The sequence below is a fragment of the Danio rerio genome, chromosome 24 (genome assembly GCF_052040795.2).
Source record: "Danio rerio strain M-AB ecotype USA chromosome 24, GRCz13ab, whole genome shotgun sequence".
In the NCBI taxonomy this organism is placed as follows: Eukaryota; Metazoa; Chordata; class Actinopteri; order Cypriniformes; family Danionidae; genus Danio; species Danio rerio.
In genome coordinates this window covers 22,036,607-22,056,047 of record NC_141044.1, presented here as the reverse complement: position 1 = coordinate 22,056,047, position 19,441 = coordinate 22,036,607, and the positions used below count along the sequence as shown (strand labels likewise).

Below are 19,441 nucleotides of genomic sequence, written 5' to 3'. Positions count from 1 at the left end.
GAGTTAAAGTGTGACACTAGGCCTGGGGTCCGATCTTCATACGTTGATTCAATTAGCTGGATTTGATTATTGACGATTTGACATGATCCAGGATTGTTTCGCTCATCATAACTGATCCGAGAGTTTTTGTCAAAGCAACAGTTCTGGTAATTCAAACCTGCTCGGAAGCAGGCTCATTTCATATAAACAGGATTATATCGGGTCTTTTCAAGCAAAGATAATATTGAAAGTATGTACCAAATGTTGACATTTTCTTACAGTAGTAGTTATATACACTTGGAAAATAGTAAATATATATTTTAACTAAATATATGAAGTAAAAAAATATATATTAACAAAACTTATGCAATCTGCACTCCGAAATAATGGTACAAACTCTGCCACCAAGTGGGTCAAGGGGAACATTTACTGATTTAAACTTTTTAGATACAAATGTGTACAATCGCTTTAGTACAGTTTGTGTATGATAATAGACATGCACAATATTCAACTTATTTTATAGAAATAATACATTCATGCAGTCATGAACATATTTTGACAGCTAATATGACGGTGATTTGATGCCTCACAAATGTTGCAGACACCTTTAACCATATCAATACTTTTGTGATGCAAAATTAATTCAAACATCCAGTTATTCTTTACACACTGATTAAGAAACCGGCTATTATAATACTACTATGGCTACTATAATAAAGAAAATCGCTCTAACTGTTAAACTAAATAAATAGCTAAATACTCTTGACACATGAATGTAAAGCTTGTAGCCCACACAAGTTATTGCATATGATATTTAACAAACTGTTAACTGTAAATTTTAAGTAATTTTGCTCACATGGGCAATTGAATATTAATCAGATGATGTCATTATGCTGCTGTGCTGTCAGCCAATCGTTGCATTGCTGATCATGATTCAAGGATCGATAGATCTGTCCTTTACAACACACGCAGCGATCTCAGATCAGGTCAACCAGACATTTTAATCAGATTCACGAACTTGTTTGAAGAACCAAATTAGCCAGAGATCAGTTATCAAGATTAAAAGATTAAAGATTAAAATCATCTTAGATCATTTAAGCAAGGTACGAAGAACGGACCCCTGGTCGAAAGTGATAAATCCAATATCTACCCATGCAACTTCTCTGAAAAACAAGCTGTGGTTGTGCAGGGAACTAAAACAGTGTAGATTTAGACAGCTAAATAGATGTAAAATACAAATGTCTTTAATGTCAATATAAAATCAATCCTGACTATTTATATTATTGCGTAATTTAGTATGTGATTGTAATTTATCCATGCACATTGTTTTTTTTTTTTTTTAATTCACATGCCGTTGGAATGTTTCATTAAAAAGATCTCATCTCTAATGATGTGTTTATTGGCTTAAGGGCGGGACAACCTGTCACTCTTACGAGCTCAACCTGTAGCAAACCTCAATCATTGAACGCTTCCATCGAACAAATTCCAATTTCATACTGACTTTAAAAAAATAAGAAAAAAACTTAAATGTGACTTCTTCAAGAAAAAGAGGAAAAAAGACAAAAAGACCCTACAAAGGACAGATTTAAAAGCACAAAAAAGCCCAGATAATAAAACTGATCCTGACTACTATTTCAGCTCCATTTATCATGTCCAGCAGACTAAGACCTGTTCACCCCAAATGCTGTCCATCCACAGTTCCATTAAACTCCACTGCCTAGTTATTTATGAGCGAGTAAAGGTGTTCAAAATGAAATGTTACGTCCTCAATCACTACAGTCAGTCAACAGCTACACACTCTCATTCTCAGCATGTCACTGGCTCTCCAGATAAACTACAGTTCATGAACCCTAGTGTGAACCTCCATCCTGAAGTCTACCACAGCCATTATCCACACAGAGGTCCAGCTTTTGTTGACCTACCTTCCAAGGAAGCACTTGGGGAAGGTGGTGAGTTTTCGCTTGCGGTCTTTAATGAGGTGGCCCTGTTTACTCATGAGGTTATAAAACTTCTCGCCTTTCTCAGAGATCATCACCCAGGTGTCCTGCTCCATGCCCAATCTCAATGCTGGAAAAAATAAACAAATAAAAGAGAGATTTCAATTTCTGAAAGGCAGAATTATACTGAAATACACAGTAGTATGTATAAAGGTTATATTAGTAAATGAAAACTAAAGACCAATACCAATGGTCAAACAACATTTTTTTGAAATATATATTTAAAAAAAAAAAAATCACAATAAATAAAACTAATAATGAGCATTGAAATACTAACTGAAATAAAATTATAAATCGCAAAATAAATAATAATTTACAGAATTCATAAGCACATTCTTTGGCGTAAAACCTAATCTGTGGCTGTTTTGAGAATTACCTGTAGATGGCTTTAACAAAAATCAATATTTTCTTATTTGTATGTATTCCATTTTTTCTAATTTTGCTAAAAATGTAAACGAGGCATGTTTAACTACATAGTCAGTATAATTTTTAATGTAAAGACATTTGTCTAAATTGTCAATTTTTAATTTTACATTTATTTAATTGTTGTTTTGAAATCAAGGAGACGAAGTGGCGCAGTAGGTAGTGCTGTCGCCTCACAGCAAGAAGGTCGCTGGTTTGAGCCTCGGTTGGCATGTTCTTCCTGCGCTTGTGTGGGTTACCTCTGGGTGCTCCGGTTTGCCCCACAGTCCAAAGACATTTAGTACAGGTGAACTGAGTATGCTAAATTGTCCGTAGTGTATGACTGTTTGTGTTTGTGGATGTTTCTCAGAGATGGGTTGTGGCTGGAAGGGCCACCGCTGCATAAAAACGTGCTGGATAAGTTGGCGATTTATTCCGCTGTGGCGACACCGGATTAATAAAGGGACTTAGCCGACAAGAAAATTAATGAATGAATGGTTTTGAAATCAGTTCAAAATGTTCAAACAATTATTTTACTTATCTTATTAGGAGGTTTGCACACAAGTAAATGTAAGGAATGCAAACCCTAAACCTTGCTCTGGTTGACACTGGACATGTTAAATTAGAATTACTAAAACTAAAACCGAAGCTAAATATAAACAACTAAAAAGAACTGTTCACAAAATAAATAGTAAACTCAAACTAAAAAAAGCATTAATGAAATTAACTAAAACTAAACTGAAATTTACAGCAAATTTTTAAATATTACAGAAAAAAAACTAATTTAAAACTGCAAACTATCAACCTTGATATCAGTTTCATTTTTTAATTTAATTTTAAGGATGCCATAGAGCGAAAATCTTTATCAGGTCTTTACATTGTTTTCTATATGTTGCTAGGTTTTGCAGGCAGACAACGAATGGTGATGCCAGTGTGTGCATGATAGAAAACAATGTTTAGAATTTTAAAAGATGTGGCAGGGCACTGAGCTTCGCATCTAGTATACGATGAGCTTTAAGGAGCATTTCAACACTACCTCATGGCAGTTTGTAACTTTTTGATTAAGTGGCTAATTTGTATAAATTTGTACCTATTTGTACAATTTAGAATGATTTGCTCATCACTTAATGATGCTAGGGTCCGATTTAATATCGTACATTTTCATCTGGCTGAAGTCAAATAAATCTGACAAAATATAAAATACCTTCGTTTTTTCTTGAGATCAGGCTGACATTTATTAACCAGCCATCAGAACACAAATGCAGTATATAGATCCTTTTTCAAAAGACAAAGTCTGTTTAAATGTATCTTTTGTTAGTTTACCGTATATATTGTGAAATGTGCTGCATATGCTTGTGAAGAGACAACAAACATGTTGAGTACAACTGCTGAGTATAAGTATTTAATGCACATTTATGCATTGTGTCATAGCGTTTGGCTCTTACTGGGGTTTCTTTGGATGAGGGCAGATCAATATATTTTATAAAATTCATCTGTGTATGAAGAGGTTGATTAATTCTTGGCTTTCATATGGTACATCAAAACTTCAAAATACAACTCTAAATAATAAAGTTGCCTTCAACTGTATGTTTATTTTGAATACTAAAATGTAAGTTTTCAAATAACAACCATAATATTCAGTACATCAAGGACTTTGTAAGTCAAATGGATCATAAAACACAGCAGTAAAAAATGCCATAGCTTTTAAAAATTTTAGGCTGCGATAATAAAATAAAGACCCAGCACAATTATGCAAAAAGTAATATTTTACTTGGATTACTATGGATTACTTTGTAAAAGATTGTTTAGATGTGATATGTTAATCGTTCAATAATTAATCTAATTAGACACAGTTTTTATTAATTATTTGTATTAAATCCTAAAAAAATCCATCAATCATCCATTATGCTATGAAAAATAAACATATTTACTTAATAGTGTTTAAAAATATGCCATTACACAAAATTACATATTAGTTTCTAGTTTATAACCTGGAATGATAAACATAACAAAACATGACATAAGTCCATTACATTCCAATTCTGTGCACTAAAAAGAGGCCATAATATCCTAATTTAAGACTTATCTTTTATCCTACACTGTAAAAACATCTGTTAATTAACAGGGGGAGGGGGGTGTGAATTGCATGGTTGTAAATTGCATTGAGATTCTGCTCTGCTCTTTGTACCATAATATACAACAATACAATATACATTCATTTAAATAAAAGTCACTTTTTAAGGTTTAAAATTGTTGGAAGAAAGATCAACCTCCTATAATGCAATTCAAAAGCATAAACAGAAAAAAATTATAAAAAAACTGTAATGTAAAACTGATGATTTATTAATATTTCTGTACAGTGAACTTAATAACCCATTATGTTTATGTTTTATATGTCTCAACATCAGATAGAATCCCACCACTACTCACTTTTCCGTCGCTCTCTCTCTTTTAAGATGGCCTCCAGCCACTCCTGCTTCTCCTCCGGTGTCTTTGCCATGCAGACGAACCACTTGTTCTTAGCCGTGTTGTGGATCTTCCAGCCGTTGTTCACAATGTTGCCGCTGCTGTGAAAATCAGCTGAAGAAAAACACGACAAATAATCAATGTCTGCCAGTCAGAGACGCCTTTTATACCCTCCTAAGGCCACTTCCTCGGATTTTCCAAAACATATTTTCTTTTGTTTGTGTGGCCCGTTTTGTTCTCCGTTTCGCATTCTTGCCTTCTTCCCTCCACATTTGTATGCCAGGCTATCTGTCAAAAGCGGCCCAGATGACAAAATGGATGTTCTCGGCCATAAACAAAGCAGTGTGAACAGCCCATGAGAGCAGTAAAGTTCAGAGCAAATGAAACATTCCCACATGAAAAAGGGGAATAAACAAAACGGCCCATGAATGAAATGGATCACAGACAGCAGGCGCTGAATCGATCGCTCTAATTACAAGGCCGTGAGGAATCGACACGCTATTTGAACAGTGTTGAAGAACAGGCAGAAATTAAAGCCCATCTTGAAGCGCTGATTGCATCAATGTCTCGAAGGAACAAGCTCCTTTAGAACTTCGCAGCAAGTTTAAATGATACTTTCTGTGGTGGATTCCTAATCGTTTCATGCATTGTTGTTGCTTTTTAAAGGGATAAGAACTGCTCTGATTTGTTTCAAAGTCTTTAAAAAGAAAAATGGGTCCCCATGATTCAGAATTTTGTGTTTAAAAAAAAAAAATAATAATAATTTTAAAATATATAAATATTTTTAACAAATTTATTTAAATATTTCATATAATAATGTAATGTAATCCAAATAGAAAATAATTGTAATAATATCGTCACTTTAATAATACTACAGTATTTCAGCTCTGAAATTTAATATATACACTACCTGAGAAAAGTCTTGTCGCCTATCCAAGTTTTAGGAACAACAAATAATAACTTGACTTTTAGTTGATCATTTGGTATCAGAAGTGGCTTATATGGAAGACAAAGGCCTCTAGATTATGCTAAATTTACCAAAATAATTTATGATCATGTCTTAATTTTTAATTATTTAATTAGGACAGTAAGGTCTGACTTTGCTTAGACAAGTCTTGTCACTTAACAGAACTAGAATCAAAAATCATTGTGCAGTGGGAAAATAATGAATACTGTGTATGACTCCCATGAGCTTGGAAGACTGTTTCCAAACATCTATGCAATGGCTCAAATAACCTACTAATAAAGTCATCAGATTTCCCTTTTTTTATTTAAATAACTGCTTTCTTATTGTATGTAGTTTCAAATGAAATTAAGTTATTACTCCAGTCATTATTGCTTTAACTACTAATACCATTGATAATAATAATATTCATATTAATTATAACAATAACAATAATAAACATTAGAGTGATTTCTGAAGGAATTATGTGATTAATGAAACTGAAAATTTACTGAAAATTAAATTACATTATAAACTACTTTTAAACATTTATTTTATGGTGCAATAACATATCACAAGTTTACAATTTCTACTGTATTTTTTTTTAAATAAATGTATAGCCTTGGTGAACACGGGAAGCTTATTTAAAAAAAAAATTTAAATCCTACTGACCCCAAACTTGTGATCGTTACTGTACATGAATGTGAATGAACATGAAATATAAAAGCCTGCTGAATTTCATTGTATATCATTGCATTTGCTCAAAATCTCTGTATTTAACTAATGATTGCATCTGTGGCAAGATCTGACACTGTAACACCCTAAAAACCAGATGCAAAAACACCTTAGCAAAAAATAAATAATAAAATAAGGTGAGATGTGTTGATCCGTTTCTTTTCTCATGCATTAGAATCAGGCCAATCTTTCGCTCTATAATCAGTCAATCTGGGCGCCTGTGTTTCTTTCCCCCGTGAAAGCCTGTTGTGTTGCAATGATTACGCCTCTCTGTTCAGCGCAGGAATCAAGCAAATTACAGACATCCATCTGTACGAGCACTTGTGTGATAACAAGCCCACAGGCAGAGTCCTCTGATTCAACTGAATCAATTTCCAAATTGCTTTCAACTCGCATTTCAAGGACCATCCGTTTCCAACCCGTTTCATTAGCGCTGGCATTTTTTATTTATTTATTTTTTTCTAATTCATTGTAATCAGGGGATCAGAAATGAACTTTTCCATTGAGGGTTGATATTTACCTTGAGGAATTGATTTTCAGCAGTCTTTTTGCATTGGTTGCAGTCATCATATTATTTCTAATCCGTCTGAGTCAAACACTTTTAACAAATACATTCAATCAATCAGTAAACAAACTGGGCTAAACTGAGTTCTCATGTTTCTTGGCTCTTAAGAGTGTTACTGTATACTGTATGTGAAAAGTTGAGAATGATTTTGCAACTCAATGTGCATTTCCCAAAAAGGCATGTGATGTAATCGTGCAACAACACTTTATATGTAGTTGAAGATCCATTTCAAGTGCTGAAATATAATCTTATACAAATTCGTATCCTAAACGTGTGAGCCAATAATAGTCATCATTTGTGGATTATTAATGGCTAACAGAAAAAAAGTTAAGGTTAAAGAACATAGTGGTATCAATAAAAAAAAAACCTGGATGGGTTTCTTGCATGTCCGTGCAAGTCATTGACAGATTTTTGTTGTTGTTGCTGTTTGCTTATCCCTATTTTCTTATTGTTTTCCAGTCTTTCAATTATGTTTCATTTTATAAAAATTCCAATTATTTTTGTTTAGTCACCTAACTTATATTTGTATTTAATTTTTTGTTCATTTGTTTTGTGCATGCCCTTTTTCTATTATGTTATTCAGAAATTCATAAAAAAAAGAGTAATTGAGTGTCCAGACTAATGTACAAAACAAATTATACAATTATAATTTGGTATAGTCAAATTACATGAATGACACAAAAGTTCATGTTTCAATTTCATATACATAAAAATAAGTCATATCTGTAACGTGTATTTTGAAATCTTGCAAAACTTGCCATTTTTCAACCATTGCAATTACAAATATAGGCTTCATATATGTTCAAATATAATAACTACAGCTTTATATGTTCAATTATTGTCATGCAGGGGAAATCAGTATTGAACACATCAACATTTTTCTCAGAAAACATATTTCTAAAGGTGCTGTTGACTTGAGATTTTCCCCGGATGTTAGTACAACCAAAGAAATCCATATATGCAAAGAAAACAAAACAAATTAGTTTACCAATAAAGTTATATGTAATCGAATGAAATGATGCAGGTAAAAGTATTGAACATATGAAGCTAAACTGAGCTGTAGAAAGGCAGTAAAAGCCCAGACAGCAGCTGAAATCTCCCAGTAGTTCTTCAGCAACCCTCTGCCCTTCCTCATTGTAAATGAACATTAGTTGCTTCAGTCCAACATCTACATTATCAGGATAATGAAGATGAAACCAGGGTGAACAATTCAAGACAATGACACAGCCAATGAAACTCTCAAATGCTGTCAGAGAAGAAAATCAAGCTGTAGAATGGCCCAGCCAATCACCTGACTTGATTTCAGTTAAAATACAAAATAAAGATTAGATTTGATAGACGAGACCCACAGAACCATCAAGGTTTTTACACCCTGCGCAATTCATGTGATTTCATTTTCCAGTTGTCTTTAAGCTACTATCACAAAAAAGCCTTTCTCCTTTTGTCATTTCATTGTCATTAAAATTTTTTTTGTTTGTTTTTTATTTTATTTTATGTTTTTATTGTTCAATTCCAAGTCAACAGCTCCTTTTTCTTATGTTATAGGAAAAAAACATGACATGTATGACAGTATTTTATTTTCCCCAATGTATTGTATGACACAGCACTTAAGAGTTATTGTATGACAGCAAATAGAGTTACAGCAGTAATCTGCCATTTGTCCTTAAACTTTGTAGTTTTACGATGCCCATAGGCAATACCAATACACCACATATGCAGACTATGCAACATGCAGTCCCACCCCATGTAATCATTCAGAAAATTGATGTAATAATTTTCATTCATGATTTTAATTTTATTTTGAGTTTTTGACTAATAATTTTTAACAACTTCTGTCATATATGGGGCTCTATTTTAATGATCCATGCGCAAAATCTAAAGCACATAGCACAAAATAGCCGCATTTCCACTGTCGGGCCAGTGCAAGCCAGGGCTCTAATCGAGCCGGGCCGGGCCGGGCCAATCGCCCAGGAGGTTGAGCAGTGAGGCCGAAATCATTTTGCGTTTCTACTGTCGGGCTAGTAGCTCGCAGCGCGTCATGCAAACCCCGCCCCCAGAACGTCCCCGGAATCAAAACGTCACACAACCCACCCGCGGGAATCAGGGAGATAAAGCACACCATCACATCATCACGAAACCATTCAAATAAAGACAACCAAAACAAACAAATGACCCATTACTGTTCAGCATTACATTATGTCTATAAGCACAGGCCTGTGTGTTCTCATTCATCATATTCATTTACTCGCCGACCCACTGTTGGCATCGAAATCGAGTGGTCTCGCCAGCGCAGTGAGCGCACCATCCATAATATAACACCACAGAAATTCTCTGTTAATAAAGACAGAGAAATGAAAAGAGAAAAGAATTTTATAACATAGTCGTTTAGATAGACACCGTCAAACATTCAGTCCAAATGTTCCAGGGAGACCAGAAACATACATTTTTCCCTATGGGCTATTTGACACTTAATATGTGATTCCCCTTTATTTAAGGGTATTTAAGGAAAGTGTTAAGTGTTTCAGCACATAAGAGCAAGTAATAAAATATAGCCTATGTTTCGTTGCGCTCAGCAGCTATCCACTAATACACCTCTTCATGTATTTAAGAAAAAAGATAGCCTAGCCTACAGATAAAAGTTGCCTAGTTTCTGCTTTCACTCACCCAAAAATGCTCTGTTTGCATGATTTGATTAATATCGTATCCAAATACTTAATAAATTAATATTTTAAACCTTCTTCTGTGTTTATTGTTTTTAGAAAATATCTAAAATCTTTTTTTTTTCAGAGAGGCCTTTGTAAAATAAAGGCTTAATATGGCTTTAAAACGGTTTGATTTATGTAAGCTATTGTATATACCTAAATTAGTTGAGCTTTTGTTAGTTTTATATTGGTTTATTTATTCAATGCGATTTTACTATATCCGATATTTGTAATTCTTTAAATTATTTCAATATGGCTTAAGCTATTCTATGAAGATATGACACTATTGTTTTGAGCCTACAAAAGTGGACAAGAAATTTGTAAAGTTTCATGTCTTTCTGTTGTATTCATGTTGTGTATTATCTCCAAAATAAATTAAAAAAAGAAAAAAAGCCACGCGGCATCAACAGAGCTGTGAAGGGAGCGCACTTTTCCTCGATCTCACACACACATACAGGCATCTAAACATGCACAAACACACCTTTTATCCTTGAAAAAAACTCTTGAAAACCTTTACTGTCTGCTGTGTCTTTAATATGGTGTAAAGATTATTATGCGTTATTGAAACAACAAGGAGGACGGAGCAAAGAAAAGTCACTTATAAATTAAAACTTTATTATTTTATGCAACAGCCTTACATTTAAAAGGGAAACATAAGGCTAGATGTTTTCATTCCCTTATTTATTTATTTGTTTGGTGCATACTCGTGTGCGATCGGAAAACTGTGTCCACACTCCGCCTCTCCTTTCACTCTGCCCCTGAGCCCCAGTTGGCCTTCTTTGGCCCAAGGTATTCGGCGGGCTGAAAAAGGCCGGCCGCTGGCCCCAAGAAAGCCCCGATTTGGCACGATTAAGCCCCAGAAGTGACAGTAGAAATGCGACTGGCCTTGGCTCACCCTGGCTTGCTCGCTTTAGGCGCGATAGTGGAAACGCGGCTATTCATTAAGGGCATAACATAATCCACTTTTGCTATTTTAAGGACGTAAAAATCCACTTTGCGCTTTGGCGCATGGTCTAACGGTGTTGAGCTTATTCTCTAAATGAATTATAGGTGTGTTTTGAAAATAAACCAATCAGAGTCTCATTTTCAGCATTTGCTATTTAAACAGTGTGATATGTAATCTTTTTTTTTTTTTTTTTTTTGGTCATTTTACAAAATACCAGTACAGGTTCAAAATGATTACTTACTGTAGGTTAACAAGGCATTAATTAGGCAAGTCATTGGACAACAGTGGTTTATATATATATGGGTGGAGATTTTGGTCATTTTGGTGTCATTTTACCCACAAACCTCTGTGAATTTCTGACTCTACAAGTGCTATTTCTTTAAATCAAACAAATGAAATGCAAATCAAACAGAAATGCTCCATCTTTGACTTTTACAGTCATGCACAGGAAGTCTCCATCAACCTAACAGCTTTCATTACACGCAAATAATAGTCTTCGTCTGGGTTTTACACAGAGTCATTGGGGAGAATGGGAAAACACCCACAAGCGAAATCCAGCAGCAATGACTTTGTTTAGATTTCTTGGACTGAAAACCATCCATCTCCAGAGGAGCCAGATATTAGGTCCGCCAGGGAGCAAATGATTGCCTCTACAAATATAACTGATAATCAGGGCTTCTACTTCGCCAAAACACACTCATCTCAAGAGTTCATCCAGTCACCGGGCTCCAAGCGTTTGTCATCCTGCCCAGAACATGCCATTTTTCTAACCTTTAGCTGCTAAAGTAGTTAAACGCTCACCCCACACACTCTGGAACAGCGGATTTGAGAAAATGAAAGCTGTAGGCTTTAAGACTCAGTTATTTGAAAATAAATCAATTAATTTCCAATAAAAGTGATTATGCCTGATGTGATATCCTTAACATTTCCAGCCAGGACATTAAAACGACTGACTTTCTTTATGCTGTGTTAATGTCAGGATGACAGATTGGAGTTATTATAATAAGCCAAAACTAAACACACACACACATTTCTATTACATGATTTAATAAATGTAGTTGCTGATTACTAATTTCAACTTGAAGTTAAAAAAATAAATAAAATAAAATTATTTATATATATATATATATATATATATATATACAGTTGAAGTCAGAATTATTAGCCCCCCTGAATTATTAGCGCCCCTGTTAATTTTTTTCCCCAATTTCTGTTCTGTTCTGGGAAGATTGTTTCAGCACATTTCTAAGCATAATAGTTTTAAAAACTTTTTTCTAATAACGGATTTATTTTATCTTTTTCATGATGACAGTAAATAATATTTTACTTGATATTTTTCAAGACACTTCTATACAGCTTAAAGTGACATTTAAAGGCTTAACTAGATTAATAAGGTGAACTAGACCGGTTAGGGTAATTAGGCAAGTTATTGTATAACGATGGTTTGTTCTGTAGACTTTCGAAAAAAAATGAGCTTAAAGGGGCTAATAATTTTGTCCCAAAAATGGTTTTAAAAAAATTAATGACTGCATTTATTCCAGCCAAAATAAAACAAATAACACTTTCTCCAGAAGAAAAAATATTATCAGACATACTGTAAAAATTTCATTGCTCTGCTAAACATCATTTGGGAAATATTGAAAAAAGAAAATAAAAATCAAAAGGGGGCGAATAATTCTGACTTCAACTATATATATATATATATATATATATATATATATATATATATATATATATATATATATATATATAGAGAGAGAGAGAGAGAGAGAGAGAGAGATATTTTTTTCTTTTTTTAAATAACAAATAAAAATAAAATAAATAAAAAAATAAAATGTATTATTTTTTAAAAAACATTTTAAGGTCAAAATTATTAGCCCCTTTAAGCTATAATTTTCTGCTTATCCACAGAACAAACCATTGATATACAATAATTACCCCAATCTAATAACCTAGTTAACCTATTTAAGCCTTCAAATGTCATTTTAAGCTGTGTAGAAGTGTCTTGAAAAATATCTAGTAAAATAATATGTACTGTCATCATGGCAAAGATAAAATACATATATTATTACTTGAAATTAGTTATTAAATGAGTTATTAAAACTATTATGTTTAAAAATGTGTTATTTATAATAAAATAAATATTATAAATAAATAAAATAATTATATACTTTTTAAAAGGTGTATTTTCATATTTAAAATAAAATAAAAACATAATTATATATTTTTAAATTGTGTATTTTAATTATGTATTTAAAATTAAGTAAACTAAAATTAAATAATTATATTTTTTAAAGTTTTATAATTATAAATTTAAAATAAAATAAAATAAAATAATGTTCAATTTATTTTATATTGTGTATTTTAAATATGCATTTTAAAGAAAAATTGATTTAAAATTAGGTAAGCTTAGTTATACTTATTAAAATAAAAAAGTTATTTTACATTTTTAATTGTGTATTTTAATTATAAATTAAAAATAAAATTAAAATAAAATGTTAGATTTTTTAAAATTGTGTATTTTAATTATGCATTTTAAATAAAATAAAATAAAACATGACATGAAATGAAATAAAATTAATTACACATTTTTTTTAAATTGTGTATTTTAATTATAAATTAAAAATAAAATAAAAAATAATAAAATAAAATAAAAATTATAATTTTTTTAAATTTTGTATTTTAATTGTGTATTTAAAATTAAATTAAAATAATAAATCATTATGGTATATAATAAAAATATATCATTATCGTTATTATAAATCCTAAAAGTTAACAAAAGAAAATGCTACTTTTCTTGCAAAATGTCTCATTTTCATTAAGTTTGACAAAAATCTAATCAAAATAAATCGTAAAAAGCTACACAGACATAACACAAACTCAAATTATTAAAACATTACCTAAAATTTTTAAAAATATCAAAATAATATTACAAACTTTGATACTATCATCCGAGATCCAAAAACAAAAATCTGACATAGATAAATGACATGTAGGTCTGTAAATGATGTATGGATTTTATTTCAAGGGGAATCTATATATTGATTGGCAACACAGTGATCTCTGTGAATAAAACACACACCTGTCCCGTCATCCACATTCTCCACCTCCATCACCTCAGTGTTAATTCTGCCTCTGAACAGGTAGCGCGGGCCCTCAGTGGCTGCTTTACTGTTCTTCAAGCGCCTGCATGAGAGAAGCGGCACTTTCAGCTCTTCTGTTCTCTCATTAAACAGCAAACACAGCAGTGATTTGACAGGTAAACTGAAGGCTCACCTGTTCTTCTTCTTACAGTAAACCAGCAGGTTGTCAAAAAGGAAGAAGATTCGTTCTTGGATGTTTCCCGCAGAGATCTTCAGCAGAATGCCCTGCATGAGCATCTCTGTACAGCTGTCTGTGATGTTGGAGCCCTGAGAGAGCAAAACACACACACACACATTGAATACTAACTTTAAAAGTGAACAAGAAAAACAATGTATTAAACCTGGATTATTTACTACTGGTTTATTACCAGTCTATTATTAAGGTTGCTTTCACACTTGTGGATCACTTGTTTTATTTCAAAACTGGGATTGAAATTGTTACAATGTTATTTTTTGGTCTTGGTGTATTTCAATTTTACACAGAAAAGATTCTAAACGGACCAAAACAGTTCAAACAAGTCACATGCGAGTAAACTCTTCTTACATTGGTCAGAGCTACACAGTTTGTTTTTTCAGAGTCCGACAGATTCCGCTGAGCTGTCACATGTCATTATTTTAATTTATGACGATGAGCAATAAGACATTATTAGCGAAAAGGAGAGCTTTAGTTTTGAATGGTGACACACACAGACATAGACATCAAATATACAGTTAGGTCCATAAATATCTAGACATTGACACAATTCTAACATTTTTGACACCAACACAATGGATTTTAAATTAAACAAAAAAGATGTGCTTTAACTGAAGACTGACAGCTTTAATTTGAGGGTATTTACATCCAAATCAGGTGAACAACAGTTTGCGCATGTGCCTCCCACTTGTTAAGGGTTCGAAAGTAATTGGACATTTGGCTTCTAAACTGTTCGATGGCCAGGTGTGATTTATTCCCTCATTATCCCAATTACAATGAGCAGATGAGCGGACCTAACTGTAAATCAGAAAGGTAAGACTTTCTCATACCCTCATTTCAGTTGTCAAGGGTTGTCTATCTATCAACAATGTTGCCAGTAAGTTACTGTAAAATGAGTTTGAAATGTCTAACAGTGTAGGCTCGACCCAGCGACCTTCTTGCTGTGAGGCGACAGCACTAACTACTGCGCCACTGCTTCGCCTTCAATAATAATAATGAGCTTAAAAATGTTATTTAAAGTAGATTATGTTTTATAGGCTTTACATTATAGAGAGAAATAACAGATGAACCGAGACTGCAGTCAGATCATGAAGCAGATGAATATTGATGTTTCTTTCGAGTTGACAGTGCAGAAATTAACAAAATAGGCCTGATACAAAATAATATAAGATTAAAATATGGCAAAATTATGGTAATTATAAACCAACCTGATCTCACAAAGAAACCTAACTATTTTACGTTTTGTAAGTTTTGTGGCTAATTGTACGAATTAATACAGTTCAGATGTATGAAAATATATTATTTTAAAAAGGAGGCGGGACACCCAACCCTAAACCTATAACCCAACTGTTATTGGGGGATTAGCAAATCGTAAATTGTACAAATGAGATTGGAAGAATTTATACGAATTAGCCACTAAATCAAAAAGTTATAAATTACAGTGAGATAATTAAGAACAGTTGGATAAACAGCACTCAGTGATAATTCAGCATAATTTCCCTTTCATATTCAACATAAAATGTACATTTACCAGTAGGAATGACATCCTGCCCTACCTATAATTATCTCTGTATATAGCCATATGGCTTACATAACCATAATACACTGTGATATAGGCTGGTTTGTTAGCTCGTTGGATCGTATTGCTTTCTCACTACAATCAAACTACTCCAGAGTTTGTTTCAACCAAGTCAAGAATAATAGGCTTGTTCAGGCAATCTCGGAGCGATTGCGTTGTTTACATATCAGGCCCGTAGCCAGGAGGGATTCAGGTGGTTCAAAAGATCCACCCCTCACTGACAAAGATCCAGAATTTGTCCTATATATGAGCTTATTTGTCCTATTTTAACTCCTGCCATTAAATCAAATAAATAGTGAAAATAATCCACCGACAACCCATACAATTAAAATGTATTTAAATACCATTGTTGTTATCCATACATTTTCAAATGTGCTTTTTTTTACAAGAAATGCTACAAAAATTGAGAAGCTCCACATTACTTTAATTTTTTTATTATTATTATTATTATTATTATTCAAATGGCCAAATTTGGAAATGTGAATGTGCTGGCCAATTTGCCTAATAAATCACAAACGGCTTGTTTTTAATTTAAAACGAATTCTATAAAAAATATATAAATAAATTAAAAAAAAGATATATGATGAAAGAAATCTGTATTTTAAAATTACGTATTTGTTTCATATTTCTTTATTCTAAATCTAGGAAGTATTTTTGGTACATCAAAAAGTGTGGTTATGGTGACCATTCGACAAGCTAATACAGCTAAAAGTAGTACTTAAAATGTATTTAAATCAAATAATTAAATAGAAAATCAGGTGTATATCTGCAAAATGTTCCACTTTAAAAATAAAAAAAAGAATCACCCTTTTCACCAAGTTGGCTATGGGCCTGCATATGCCCAAATGAACCACACTAACGAGGCAAATGTGCCAGGTTCCGTTCCAAACCACTTTATGAACTTATGACTTTATGATGTTTAGACTCTTCATAGGCAAAATACATGTAATATGGTAAAAAAAAAAAAAAAAAAAAAAAAAACTTATTATATGGCCTTACCCCACCCCTAAACTCAACCCTTTAAGAAAACTGGAGGCAAAATTTGAATGTCAAAAGACAGGTCATACCCATGTCACTATACAACATTTCTGTTCTTGTAAAACAATCTCAAACTATTTTAGATTCCATTAACACTGTTTTACAGGTGTATACTTCCGATGGCAGTGATAAAAATCCAGCAAATACAATGTAACAGAATGAAAACAAACTTAAGATTACAAATCTAATGTCAGATCTTTTGCTTCCTTGTCTTGTCAAAGTCTTTGTTTCCTGAATAAGAAAGCAAAGAGCAGAAGACCAGAAATGTAGCACAAAAGACCAAAACAGATTTGGGAACTGCTTCCAAAAGGTCACTCTGCACTTCATAAAAGCAGTTTTGGAAGAGTCACTGCAGTCAGAACAGCAAGTAACACCAAACGGCGCACATAAATGTTCTCATAATATTCATTGCCATCCTCTGAGAAACATATTGTGACAGTTCTGCCCGCACAAACCAAATGTATATAATTTCTCGCCTACATGAAGGGTGTGACATCTCAAGATATGTCACAGACAAGAAAAGAAAAAAATCTTGTAGATCTTAAAAAGAAAATTCAGTCAACAATATTTTTAAAAGCCAAGTCTGTCTTTTATAAAGCATTCCACTATATTTGCCTTGTAAAAATCTGACCGCCTGTTTTTCATTCTGTGGTGTGTTTTTACAATGGTTGATGTGGACAGAGAAACCTGGCTAAGATCATTTCAACACGCACCCTGCACGCTAAAACAACACAGCCTTTGTTTTGCAAAATGTCTTTTTAAAATACAAGGACATGAGGGATCAAATGCCAAAAAACGTCTGCTTATTTGTTTCAAAATAGGCACGATAATTGCGGTTTAATCTCTAAACATGCAAGACTCAAAGTGCTAACAAATACATGAATATGTGATGGCTCTGTGACTCACTGAGCAGATGGATAAACAGATTCAAAGCATAAACGCAGTCTACTGTATCGCCATCTGCAAAAATAACCCAATATAGAACATTGTGAAGTATTTATATTGTGAGTTTCTTTAATCAAAAGTGCAATGATATGGGAAGCTTTACGCATACATTTAGCAGAGAACCGTTTATGGTTAACACGTTAACCACAACCGTTAGCTCAGTCTAGTGCCATCATGCCAGAATGACTCACACCTACCACAGCGTCCCATCAACACCAGAAAACATCATTAGTAACACCACCCACACTCATAAAAACACAGATGTTGGAACAGAAAATATACCCTCGCTCAACACTCTTTACCTGTTCACCTAATCTCATGACAGTAATTTAATACATTTCCCCATGCATAAGATGGCCTTCTAAAATCCAAAGCTAATGTTAAAATGAGTTTACAAACCACCTGCAAGAAACACACTCTTTTATCTTTCATCTCTGACACTTTAAACACACAAAAAAATCACTACATAAGTCACTTTGGACAAAAGTGTCTGCCAAATGACTAAATTTAAATGTAAAATGGGGAAGAAAGGTGATTTAAATTCAAAACAGGTTGGCCTGAGCTCTTCAAAACCTGCTGATCTTTGGGTTTTCTTACACACAACCATCTCTGGGGTTCACAGAGAATAGCTGTAAAGAGAAATGCCTTGTTGAAAAGGTTGAAGGAGATTGACAAGACTGGTTTGAGTTGATAGAAAGGCAACAGTAACTTTAAATAACCACTTTACAGATGGGATTTGTAAAAGGACATATCTTACTTCCTTATGTTCATCCCCTGTGGGACATAATCCTGTACCACGGTTCTACGGTAGGTGTTTTTGGATTTTCTTGGTTTTCTTTTGTTAGGTGGTGTCCATCTTGAATGAAATCAATAACAAGATATCACCCATCCCTAGATGCCTACATGTCAATATAAACCAAAATCTCTGAGGAGTAGCTTTTTGTAGAATCAAGCCTATATAAATTTAAAAAGCCCCTATTATGCATTAAAAATGTCATATTTTGGTCTCCAAAAAGAGGCTGATATGCATGCAAGGTCAAAAAAACCTTTCATCGTGTTATGATATGCATTTATTTTTACCAAATTATCACAATGACTCCCATTTGTTTTGGTCAGAGATTCATTTCTTCCCAAACCCCTCTCTAGCACAATGCTAATATGCGCTGATTGGCCCGATGACCCAGCCTGTTGCGATTGGTAGACTGCGTTCAGCGCAAGAAAAAGAGAAATGCCCACCATGGCTAATCAAAAATGTTGAAATAGTCAGAGTGCAGAGTATATGTGTGAGCCCAACGCAGGAGTGCATTAAAGCAATGCATTTTAATACCAGCATATTGCTCTATTCCTAACCATAAGTAATAACAATTACACACACTCAGTATGAATCCACACAGTGGCAAAAGCTGAACTAATTTAAAACTTAACGTGTAGAACAACAAATCATTTAAACGACTTTCAGTTGTATGGCCGTACACCCAAAGCACTTTACAATCATGAAGGGGGTCTCTCCACACCACCACCAGTGTAAAACATCCACTCAGATGATGCAACGGCTGCCCCAGGACAAAGGCACCAGTGCGCTCACCACACACCAGCTATTGGTGGAGTGGAGAGATAGTGACAGAGCCAATTTGGTGGATGGGGATGATTGGGAGGCCATGGTTGTAAGGGCCGATAGAGGGACTTTGGCCAGGACACCAGGGTTACACCTCTGCTCTTTCACAAGTGTCATGGGATTTTTAATGACCACAGAGAGTCAGGACCTCGGTTTAATTTCTCCTACGAAAGACGGCGCCCACCGACAGTGT

The 19,441-nt window shown here is 33.5% G+C and overlaps 1 protein-coding gene across 1 annotated transcript in view; it reads right to left on the bottom strand.

Annotated features, from left to right (window-relative positions):
• Positions 1 to 19,441, bottom strand: part of prex2 (phosphatidylinositol-3,4,5-trisphosphate-dependent Rac exchange factor 2) — a 242,250-nt gene that overhangs the window by 165,299 nt on the left and 57,510 nt on the right. The window contains exons 7-10 of the mRNA XM_087309456.1: positions 14,012 to 14,145; positions 13,818 to 13,921; positions 4,809 to 4,958; positions 1,902 to 2,046 (exon numbers count right to left, since the gene is read on the bottom strand). Of these exons, the coding sequence (XP_087165582.1) occupies positions 1,902 to 2,046; positions 4,809 to 4,958; positions 13,818 to 13,921; positions 14,012 to 14,145 (533 nt within the window). The remainder of the gene's footprint in view (positions 1 to 1,901; positions 2,047 to 4,808; positions 4,959 to 13,817; positions 13,922 to 14,011; positions 14,146 to 19,441) is intronic.